This window comes from Tachypleus tridentatus, chromosome 1 (assembly GCF_004210375.1).
Source record: "Tachypleus tridentatus isolate NWPU-2018 chromosome 1, ASM421037v1, whole genome shotgun sequence".
NCBI lineage: Eukaryota > Metazoa > Arthropoda > Merostomata > Xiphosura > Limulidae > Tachypleus > Tachypleus tridentatus.
This window is the reverse complement of record NC_134825.1, coordinates 70,563,973-70,576,846: the sequence shown is the minus strand read 5'-3', so window position 1 is coordinate 70,576,846 and position 12,874 is coordinate 70,563,973. Positions and strand designations below refer to the sequence as shown.

The 12,874-nt window shown below is 33.0% G+C and overlaps 1 protein-coding gene across 1 annotated transcript in view; it reads right to left on the bottom strand.

The window, feature by feature from the left end:
• Positions 1 to 10,910, bottom strand: part of LOC143251713 (methionine synthase-like) — a 60,825-nt gene extending 49,915 nt beyond the window's left edge. The window contains exons 1-2 of the mRNA XM_076502959.1: positions 10,776 to 10,910; positions 10,107 to 10,335 (exon numbers count right to left, since the gene is read on the bottom strand). Coding sequence (XP_076359074.1) covers positions 10,107 to 10,203 — 97 coding nt within the window. The 5' untranslated portion in view covers positions 10,204 to 10,335; positions 10,776 to 10,910. The remainder of the gene's footprint in view (positions 1 to 10,106; positions 10,336 to 10,775) is intronic.
• Positions 10,911 to 12,874: the final 1,964 nt, after the last annotated feature.

Genomic DNA, 12,874 nt, shown 5'->3' with positions numbered 1-12,874 from the left:
CTTTTATACAAGATAATGCACCATCTCCTGTTCCTTGTGGTGCACTCTGTTACCTTTCAAAGTTAAGTTTTATAAATAACTGGCCTATGGAATGGCCAGCATCCTCTTCAGATTTAAACCCCCATAGAGAATCTTTATAATATCACGAAACATAAGATTTATGCTGATGAAAGGCAATTTACATCAAAGAAAGATCTCTGGAATGCTGTACTATCATCTGCAAGAGATGTTAAAGCAGAAAGCATTCAAAAACTGACCAACTCTTTTGATGATAGGCTCATTAAAATCACATCAAAAAATGGTGGTAGTATCAATAAATAATCTTCTTCTGATTATTATATTCTAAGTAGTTTGTGTGTTTTGTTTGGTTATTAAAGATTAAATGTATCAATTTCATTTATTATTATCTTCAATGGCTGCTATTTTTGTGCTGTAGGCTCATTTGTCAGGAACCTGCTTAATAATTTAACACTGTAATTCATGGCATTTTAATAAACCTCTTATAACATTCTTATTTGTTAGTGGATTTTAATAAGAATTGCACAACTCATGAATAATAATATTATTAATTTGATTATTAAGATATTCATAAAAACAAAACTTGTATAATAATTTGACACTCACTGTAAGTTTAATAAATAATAAACATTATAGTACCAGTGCAAACACTTGCAGTGAAACTTACAAACAACTTTTTTCCACTGATAATACTACACTCTGTATTTCTCCATTTCTACAAACTTAATAAAATTTGTGTTTAAATACACTTGTTTTTTCACATTTGCCACATTTTTCATTACTAGTGATTCACAATCATGATGTCTAATAGTGTTATTAGTCATTATTATGTAAAAAATGCCTTTTGCCATATGAAATAGCATGGGTTGGACATCATGGAATACAACACAGCAACAAAGAAGAATGGTCTCACTAGTTTGTTATCTTTACTTCTTTTTCAATCTGTCCTGTTCACTTGAAAACTTTCATATGATTTTATTAATTTACACATCTGAATAAAAAAAACTGCTTTAAGAAAGTTCTTGTTTCTCAAATTTATTTCTTTTATATGTTTTAGTATTTAATAATTTTCATTGTATTTGTCTGTTGCTCTTTTCTATTCTGATTTGAGAAATCCTGACTAGTAGGAAGATGGTTTTTCTTAATTTTTAAATGCCTCCTACCATTTTTTTAACACATTGGTTTGAAACATTGCCTGTAGATGCTTGAATCCTACAGACTAAATGTTAAATGAACAAAAAAATATTGTAAAGCCATAACAGCACAAAATATTGAGAGAGAGAAATTCATGGGGAGAGTCTTGGGTATGACTGAACCAACTTTTTTGAAAACTTGTATTAGCATGTTAAGACTTGTTCAAAACAATAATCTAAATTGTTATTTTGGTCATTTTTAAACTTGGGTACCCATATGGAGCTAAAAAGGGTTTTGTGACTGGGCCCATGAACTTACATATTTATCAAAGAGTTTTCAAGGCTCTCAGTACTTACTGCATTGAATCACATAAAAATAGTTATGGACACACATTAGAAATGATTTTAAAAATGTTTATATATTCTTTTTAAGCAAATTTTCACACTGGGGCTCCCTAACAGGGGAACAAGAGACTTTGGATGAAGTTCTTAAGATTAGCTACATGAAATTACTAGAAAACTGATTTAAAAAAAAAAAGCATGTAAACTGTCATTAAAAGAAATGTATAAAATTTGTTAAAAGGTATTTTTCATGAATTTACACAAGTAACTTACTAATTGCTATCGTTAAAAAAATGATATTTAACATTTAGTGTTATTGGTCATTATTTCATCTTGGTGGTAATATTTTACATTGAAGTACTATGTACAACTTTTTTAATGGTGATATTAGCATTAGACTTTAATGTAATAACCAACAAGAAAATTTTGTACATATCAAATGAAAAAAAAATCAAAGCTAATAAAATATAGTTTAATGCAATTTTGTCCAACCAATCCTACACTAATTCTGTGTGGTTAAAAAAATAAAGTTGTTTGTGTCAAATCTCTAAAACTGTATTTTCCTTCTCTACTTTTTTTATTGTTACCTTATAAACTTATAATATTTCTCCTCTTAAAATTTATCACTTGTGACACCCTTATACCTAAGTTAATGAAAATATGTACAAGGAAAACTGAAAGACGTTATAACAGGCATGCCAATGACATTTATGAAAAAAAGAGGAAAAGGTATATAGCCTGGCGCCACAGCGCGGCACAGCCGCGCCTGACTAGGGGGGTCCAGGGGCATCATATTTTCTCCTCGAATTTACATGAATCTTGTGGGTGATCGTTGGCCATTTGAAAACCGCGGAAAAATGGCACGCATGTTATAATATTTATATTTAAATCATACTTATTTTGGAGCAAATGAACCACTTTTGTGTATAAATCTTCATAAAATTCAAATAAATATTAAAGAAAACTAATACCAATTCATCAGTTGTAACTAGAAAGAACAAAGGAGTTTAATAAGAATGTCATTTTATTTTCAAAATATACTTATGTTTAGGTATGCCAACAAAATAATTTCATACCTTGTATAATTCTCCAAGAGCAAAAAATGTGATTTACCATTGTTTTTCTTGTAATCCTTTAATACTTTTTTATTTGTTAATAATGTTTTGTTTGTGAGTGTGTGCATATTTTTATACCTGTATACTTAAGAGCATAAAATGAAAATGAAAAATACAAGATAGAAACTATAATCAAAATTTACTTACAACTTGAATCAAGCACTAGAAATACTTCTAGTTCTAGTTCACCTTTTTCTAAGTAACATGACACCAAATACATGGACATGTGAGAACTGGTTTAGTTTTGTTGAAACCAACTTCAACTGGTTATATCTGAAGTATTAACATTTTCCTTTCCTGAAAATACATTTCAGATATTCACCAATCCAAAGGATTTACAATTATTATCTAACACCACTGCTATGCATATGAGATCCCATGAGCACTTTGTGTATATTAACAAAGGTTTATTCCTAATGAGACAAAATGTTTAACTTTAAAGATACTCAATTATCTACAGAACTAACAGCTAGGATCCCATATTAATAGGATAGTGGAGGAACCAGTGTACATAAAGAAAGTTGAAAAATGAGCTCCTTTCTGATAATACAGTGCTAGGTAAGAAAGGGAAACTCATGGAGGGGACACCCACTGAAATACCACTCAGTGGAAGACTGTATGCAGGGAATAGTTTTGGCCCTAAAAAGAGGTGGTAGAGTAAAAAATGCAGTCAGCAGAATTGTTACAAAGATGGGTAGAACATAAAAACTACTCAACCAGCCTGTATACAACAGGGAGTTGGCAAGGGCACATACATGTATAGTGTGGCTAGGGCAACAAGTTAGGCCATAAAACATTGGAGAAATACCACAATAAGCAGGTGATGGGGAGCCCTGCAACTGCAAGAGATTACGAAGTTTATCCAGCTAGCATAACCACCAGGATATGTCTGCTTATCAGTGAAGGGGTTGGTCTGTACTGCAGTTCCACATAAACACCTCAAACCTATTTCCACTCAGTTTTGTACCACCCATCCAAAGGGGAACTCACATGTTGATCTACCCAGCAGTTTGGGGATAAAGAAGCAAGAGATTTTCCCTGACACTACTAAAACAAAAGAGAATGTAGAAATATGGAGAGGTGCTCAGATGAAACAGGAATCATGCATATGGTTTCACACTGACAAACTGTTCAATGGGTAGCTACAACAGGGGAAGTAAGCACTTGCCAAGTGCAGGGACAGGATAACACCTGATGTTTTTTTTTTTTTGTTATTGTTGTTTTGTTTCTTGAAGAATGGTCTGTAGGGTAAAAAATATAAATATACTGCCATAGCAGTATTTTAGAATCCCCATCTCAATAGTGGGCTCTGAATATAGGCAGACGGCTTTAACACACTCAGCTATTCCCTACTTGATACAGTTTTCAGAAAAGAAAAGCATTCCTCATTCCTTGTTCTGTGATTTTCAGAATATAAAGAATTAATATGACAGTTGTAAAATGAAATAGTGAACAACTCACCTCCTGAGAGCCAATATGAAGTTTTGAGAATTTCAATTGGAAGTTGGTTAAAATCATAAGCAGTTGAAAGTACAATATGGTGTATATAATGTAACACAAATATGTCAGGGGTTGTCTACATTCTACAACATCCAATCCACAGAATGCCAATGGTTAGAGGCAGAGAAAGCTTTTAATGAGCTAGATGAAGTGATTAATCCAATCATTGAAAATGAAAGAAGATAAGCAACAAGAGGAAGAGGAATCAAACAATAAGGGAAGACAATGTTGACTTCAAAGAAATATGGAAATATGAATGAGATAAAAACACGTTTTTTTGACAGGACAAAGATGACTGGGTCAAAGCATTCATACTGAGAAGGAAGGGAAGGAGATGTTGACTGAATGAAACATCCAATCACTCTCCCAGACAGTACAAGTTTTGGAGAGGAGGAAGAAGCTATTTGTAAACAAGATCATCCCTTCTCATCTTGAAGAGTAAAGGTGATGTACAAGGCAAAATATTAAAGCAATATCTCCCTCAAGCAAGAAGAAAACTTGTCGTTAAAGCATTCAAGAAAGATTATATCGGGAAAAAGTGATCAAGAGATTGAATATCCACAACTAAAGCTAAAGTCTTACAGTGGTTACCAGGAAAGTGGAAACTTGATGGTGAGGGAAGACATATTGGCGTCATTGAGAGTATTCCCACAATAAGATGAAATCCACTAAAACACCAGAAGATGCACAGACCACTATAAGAGTATGTTGTCGTCTTGGAAAGACAATTAATATGCTACCAGTCAAAGTTCCTAGAATATAACAGCCAGACAATCAAATGTATTGGGAAAAGGGATGCATGGGGTCGCACTAGACCAACTGAGCCACCACAGAAATAAAAGATGAAGAGAAGAAGGGTCACATACAGGAAACAATAATGGATTTCTGGACATACTGATGTTTTCCTAAAGTCCACTGAAATGAATAAACAAAAGCATGTCCAAGAGAAGCAAGAGACGCGAGTGAACTAAGTCCAAAAAAGAGACAGAATCCCTCATACACGAAGGAAAGTATATGATGAATTTGGAAGCCAAATGCTGTCTGAAGGGCATAAAGGAAAAGGCTGAGCTGAAAATGAGATAAACAAGACTTCTAAGTGATTTCAGGTACTAGTTGGGGGTGTCAATGCAAAATTGGATAGCCAATCCAAATGATATGGCTCCCTAAGGAAAAGGCAGATCACAGTTAAGGATGTCTATTTAGATGGGGCAAAAATGAGCCAGTCACCCATATAGTAATATAAACAAAAGTCAAATAGATGCAGCATCCTCAATGTAAACACTCTCAGGATCCATTTGAAAACATTCAGGGCTGTAACTGATCCAAAGCAAAGGACCCAGAAATGAAAACAACTGTTGTGACAAATAAGAAAAATGTTGAGTAGTCAGATAATCAGGCTGTAAAGAAATGTAACTCAATCAGTGAACTTAGTTATCCTAAACATGGTAACCTAAATCATATTCATTGTGAGAAAATCATCCATTCAGAAACAAGAAATTGACTAACAGATAACAGTTTTAAAATAGACTGTAAAGCTTCAGTCTTTTTCAGAGCAAAGTTTGGAAATAAAATCCAATGGTGGAGTTAAGAACCTATTTCATGCTATTCATAGCCTGAAAAAAAATTATACAACCTCCTCCAAGTACCAAAGATGCAAGTAGTTGGGGTGGGTGGGGGGGGGGGAAGGTTGCGTGTGGAAAACAATAAAGAAAGCACTTTGGAAGTTTGTAGGCATATAAAATGAGAGAGCCAAGGGGTGACCCCATTAAAAAGTCACCTCTGTGATCCATGACAGTTATCCCTCTGAGAAGGTAGATAACATCACTAAGTAGTAAGAGGAAAAGAAGCAAGAGAAGAAGGTGACCTTCAGAGCTCCCAAAGACAAAACTTTTGTTGGGATCCTCTTACCAGCCAAAACAAGAGCCCAAAGTTAACTCAATTTTCCAATGAACAAAAGAGCTCCTCCAAAACCTCACTGCAAAAATCAAGTGCCATAAGGAGGTTCATGAAATAAGACAAAAGAAGGCAAACTCAAAACATAAGAAGACTCATGACTGTATATTACAGAATAAGAGTCTAAGAGGACAAGGCAACTGAAATTCAATATGAAGTTATGACAGTGATATTAGCACAAACATAAATATGTGGGTAAGGGGAAAGAAAAGACAAGAGGAGATGACTCATACCATAAAGTAGCTCGAGATGAAGCAAATACTACTGTCATATACGTGTAATCAAAGCAGCACAAAGCATCAAAGGACTCAGGCAGAATAACCTACTCTTCATCAGGATGGAAAGAACTAGAAGCAAAACTGATTTTAAGAAGAGCTATACAGAATTATGCTCAGCTGAAGCAAGAAAGGCAAGAGACTAAGAATTCTCAGTCTAAGATTACAATGAAAATAACTACTTGGTGCACAACTGCAGGTTATTTTGTTTATTATTACATAAGTCTGATATCTCTATTTACATAAACTTTGGTCCTTGAGGTAATGATGGAAATTTTGATTAATTATCGAAAACCAAACATTTAGTAATTACAAACTGGGAATGCTACTGTCAAACAAACTTATATCACAAATTCTGAAACGTGTCCCACATCTCATAATTTATTTATAAAATAAATCAAAGTAAAAGAAGAAGAGATAATTCAGTTCAGAAGTGCTAACTGAAATGTTTTAAATTTTGTAACTTTCCTTCATGAAATCAAGAAAGGTAAAAAAGCCAAAAACCTGGGATGATAATCAGAATTTAAAAAAATCAGCCAAAAAATTCTATAAACTGTAATGAAAAAAATGTATAAATCATTAGCAGCACAAAGGAAAAAATGAGTCTTAAAATATGAGGTTTCCATGGGGTCTAATGCATATGGATAATGCAATTTTCTTCTATTAGTGAAGTGCTAGTCTAATGCTACATGCATCACAAGACTAGCACAATACTTATTAATTTAAGTAAATGCAAGTTTTGTTCAAGGTTTAGTATGCTCAAAAATCTTTTTGACAGTAGTGCAAGGTAATAGCTTACAGGTTTGCTGGATAAATGAGTAGCATTCTAAACACTGCACTTGGCAATTCCCATCATAGTTAAAGCAAATGGGATTATAAGTTGAAACTACAGAAATACTGAATACAAATCTAAATGGGTTATCATTATTTGAATTACAATTTGGATATGAATAACCTTAACAGTGTCACAAAAGAAAAGAATCTTGATGTAATGGTTGATCAGTATGCTATTGCTAGTGGTAGGGCAAATAGGATTTTAGGTTGTATCTATAAAAATATTGAATGCAAGTCCAAAAGGTTATAATTTAACTGTATAGGTCACTGATCAGGTCACATTTGGAGTACTGTGTTCAATCTCAGGCTCCTTACCTTAGAAAGGACATTGAATTGTTGGAAAACATTCATAGAAAAGCTACCTTAAACAGAGAGGTTGTCATATGAAGATATGTTAAGATCTCAGAATTTGTTTTCACTCAAAGAGAGAAGAGCCAGAAGGGATCCAGTCAAGATGTTTACAATGGTTAAAGGAATTAACAGTCTGATGAATCATCATTTTTTTTAACTTAATAGTGGACTAAAGAGCACAAACAGTGTAGAAGTAATCTGCAACTATGATAGTTTTATTTTTCTAGCAGTATGATTAGCCTTTGAAATGGGTTGCCTTCAGATGCAATGAATGCAGTTAATTTAAGGGAAAGTTTGACAAATATTTGAATGATAATAACTGGTTTGGAGTTTATTTTTTAAGTTTGGGGTAGTGGATGGGATGGCCTAGATGGGCCAACAGGTCCCAGGTCCTTAAATTTAATGTTATATATGTACCTATTGCATTAATGCAAATTAATTTACATTGTAAAAATAAAATTTAATTAAACCAAATGATTAGTGTGTAGTCATAGAACACTTGATACTATACTGAGTTTAATAAAGTTGGTCATCAATAGAAAAGTTTTCAAGATAAATCGTAGTGTCTTATCTTTTTATACACTAATTTTGCCTAAACCTACACTATACTCAAGATGGATTTGCACATACACTTAAGATCTTTATATTACTTAGATAGAGTATCAAAGCACATATACTTTGTTGATGTTATTACTAATTTTACACGCACTTTTAAAGAACGAACTACTGATATACGTCTCTGCCAATATTTTAAACTTCTGCATATGATATGAAATACACATGTGTGAATGTTTTATACAGCTTCTATACATACAATTTGTTTTTATTGAATGCAATTAAAAATAAAAGTGAGGACATGCTTGTTTGTTAAGGAAAAACAAAATTCAGAAAATCTCAGAAAAAGTTTTTACAAATACATGAACATGAATATTAGCACACAAAGTATTGTCAAATGCTTACGCTAGTGAAATGAAGAATGTTTCCTAAGACACTGACACACCTAAACTACTTATCTTTTTGCTGTGACACATGTAGCTAAAATTCCCCAGTTGGAAAATTTCTAATCCCTCTATTACTAATGACTTGAACATGGAAATCTTCCATCTTACTAATGGAAAATTTCAAGGCCAAAACTTTATCAGTCAGTATATATACAAATTCAAGTTTGTGTGAAAAGTAAAATGTCAACACTAACTTCACTTACCAAACACTATAGATCTCACATAATCAATGTATTATATCATTTTTATAATTCTTATAAAATGAATTAGCTTAGGTAAAATAACAAAAAAAATCTTTTAACTGTTAAGAAAAAAACAAAGAAAATTTTTGAAATTTATTCCTTTGTTTAATCACTTTTATTATTTTATTTACATTCAAGTGATATATCTATAACCAACTACAAATAAATGTATTTTCATATGCAAATTCTAGTTTTCAATCAAAAATGTAACTGGTGTTCTACTGATGGAACAGTTTTCTTCATTATCACTACAAATACTTATTAAATAGCCCATTATGATAACTTTGTAAACATTACTACTTGACACTGACAACTTCTAACCTCACAACAAATTCAAGCAGCTATATAAACCAATAGACTTTCACAATTAATGGCTTTTAAGCGATAAAACAAAAACAAAATGAAATACACCATTTTTTTGACAACTAAAATCATAAAAAAACATTTCAGCTAAAAGTTAAATTGCTGGATTTATATTTAAATAGTTTCATATGAACGTAATGTGTAACAATAAATAATACAATTTGCAAGAATAATTACATATTTTCTATAAGAATTCATTAGCACACTCTATACTAGTAACAGAAATTTTTTTTCTATGAGATTTAAGTGTAAAATAAGAATAGGTAAAAGAAGGCCATTCACATACTGGGCTCAAGCCTCTACTCAATCAATCACAGCACTAAAATATCACTCCTTATAATATAGTACCAATCAAATGCTAAAACCTTTATGGTAAGTAAGTAAAATATAGTAGAAATACGTAATAATATAAAACTACTAAATACAAAGATAATAAATTTCATTACTAATATTTTGGCAAATTTTGCTCGTATATCTAACAATGCCATACATCTCATGTTACACTTAACAGGTACTGGTACTTTGGGAAAATTTAGAATTAAGTGCATTAAAGTTAAGAAGAGTTACATGAGAATATATATATATATATATATATACATTCCCAGATATCTCAAATTAAGTTAAGCTTGCTATACACACTGTACAGAGCTTCAAATTATTTTTCAGTAATCATCATAACATTTGTAAAAGTCCATTCCTATTCTTGTTATTTTTACTTATGTTATCTGACACATACAATACTTTTATTTCTGACTGTAGCTCTAAGCCACTTTTTTGTGTTCGTAATTCAAGTCACTTAAACAAAGCACAACTAAAAACAATGATAGCATTCTTATTAAACTTAATCAAGTACTTTAAACACCTTTACATGTATATTAGATCTACATATCACAATAAAAATATTTAAACTGTTTCTTTCAGTAGCAAATAAAGCGAAGACAATACGAAAAATATATGTAAAATAACCATTATTTCGTACCTTTTTGGCCATGATCTTGCCAACATTTCCTTAGAAACGGAACATCATGCGTTTTCTCAGTTTGTAGGTCCTTAAATTCTACTGGTGTTGGTGTCATCGTGGTTGAAATGAAAATAGTCTCATAAAGACCACGAACTTTACGAAAATTATAATACACAGTCTCAAGGCTCCGTGAAAAGCTTGAATTACCAATACCAATAACTTTCCTCCACAACAGCAGTTTAGTACTCTACTTAAAAAAAACACAACAGAAAACCATATTATTCATTTAATTTTCTTTATTGCTTTTAGTTAGTTGCACGATATACATAAAATTCTTTAAGCTGCTTTACCAGAAAGTAAAAGTTATTCTTTAGAGAAGTTGTAGGATTTATGTCATTGAGCAGTATTATTTCTTTACAAGTTACTTTTATTTATGCAACTTGAAAATGTTAATACTCTCCGTTTAATCGATTAGAAATAGATCTCATGTGTACTGTATTATATGTTTATTTATTAACACTAAAAGTTATACATTTATATAAGTAGCGAGATATTTTATTCGTAAATGAAAACGAAACATCGATGAAACAATAAATTAAGAACAGTTTATAAAACACCTAAACGTTTAAACACAGTGTTACTATTAGCAACTTATATTAACCCATGAACAATATCGTATAGTTTTACCGTTTTCAGAACTACACCAGGGTACAAAATTATTCATGTGACGCCGTAAACTTTGTTTTACTACACTACGAATGTCTAACCTCCGTTCACCCTCGAGTACAAGCGTGGAAATAACCCAAACTACAAATGTTGAGTATTTCGTTGGTTGGTCCGCGTGCGGAAAATCTTGAGCACGTGACTAAAAAGTCACGTAAACAAGAGTTTCAAACACATCAAGGAAGACGAATGATGGAAAATGATGTCACGAGCGCATAGCCACTTCTCGCACATAAAGTGAGAGAATGGACAGACGTGCAGCGTTGAAAGGAAATAATTGCTTAAACTATTGAATAGTAAAATTTTTGGGGCCCAGCATGGCCAGGTGGTTAAGGCACCCGCCTTATAATCCGAAAGTCGCGGATTGGAATCCCCATCACACCAAACATGCTCGCCCTTTCAAGCGTAGGGGTGTTATCATGTTACTGTCAATCCCACTATTCGTTGGTGAAAGAGTAGCCCAAGAATTGGCGGTAGGTGGTGATGACTAGCTGCATTCCCTTTAGTTTTACATTGCTAAATTAGGAACGGCTAGCACAGATAGCCCTCGAGTAGCTTTGTGCGAAATTCAAAACAAACAAAAAGTAAAATTTTGTATTACTATTATTATGAATAAATGCAACGTTTGCACTACAAAACATATATAGATAATCTCAGTTTAATCACTATATTGGTCAGAAGATCTAAACAAGTCGAACGTGCCAGGAAATTGATTGTCACCAACAGACATTCAAACTTAAGATAATGTTGCGTGATGTTATAGGATATAAAGTGACAAAAATTGCTGAAGCAATAATTTGAAGAAAGAACCACTATTCCATCGCTCTCAAGCAACTCATATCGTAAACCACTGAGTTTTAAAAGTCTCACCTGGCATACTATTTTGACTTGCATAGTATTATCATATGAAACTACTCAGTTTTTAGATTTATGAAACTACTTAGTTCTTAGATGGCGCAGGTAGCCTAGTTCCTTTGCACAACAAAATACCAAACCAACCAACTACTTAGTTTTTAGATAAGAATTTTAAACTTAATATTAGATAACTGAACGATGTAGGCCATTTATATCTTAGTGTATCAGTTTCAATATCTCTTTTTCTGGGTCGTTTAGAATTCGAATTCTTCTTTCTGCAACAAAGATATTCTTATCTTAAAGCAGCTATTGTCTTGTCGTTTCCATTTATCACCTTTCTTTGTTTTTCAGTAGTAGTTTCAAGGTCTATCGTTAAATTGTTCTGATTTGAATTCGAAACAGATGAACGTTTTATACGTTTTTCTTTTGTTGTTCACTTCGGGCCCGGCATGGCCAGGTGGTTAAGGCACCCGCCTCATAATCCGAAAGTCGCGGATTGGAATCCCCGTCACACCAAACATGCTCGCCCTTTCATGTGTAGGGGCGTTATCATGTGACTATCAATCCCACTATTCGTTGATAAAAGCAGCCCAAGAGTTGGCGGTGGGTGGTGATTACTAGCTGCCTTCCCTCTAGTCTTACATTGCTAAATTAGGGACGGCTAGCATAGATAGCCCTCGTGTAGCTTTGTACGAAATTCAAACCGAACCAAACCAATCGTTCACTCCACAACACTACATTGTCACTTGTATTTCTTGTACTCCATGATTAAGATGATGAGCATCTCGGTTTTGCCGGGACATTTCCGTTTTTTGGCAGCTACTCTGCGCTGCGAAAAGAGTTCTTGGGATGCACAAAGCGTCTTGGTTTCATGATAAACAACACACTTCAGCCACAGCAAATCAGTAAAGCATACTTGACATGCTCATTGTTGTAACACGTACATTTCTGCCCCCAAACTCTGTCGAAAGTTCTGACTGTACGTGTTGAAAAACTCAGGTTCGCGTAGGTGTGTATGTAAAGACATTAAAGGAGTACTTTTATTAAACAAGCCACTAAATGTTATGACTATTTAATAAAAGAAACAGAACTCTTACGTTCCATCTATTTAACAAACAATATGTCGTAAAAATTTTCAAAGTAATGCTGAAACTTAAAAGAAGTATGTTTGAAAAATATTGTAGTTTCCTAAATAAATCCGAGTATGA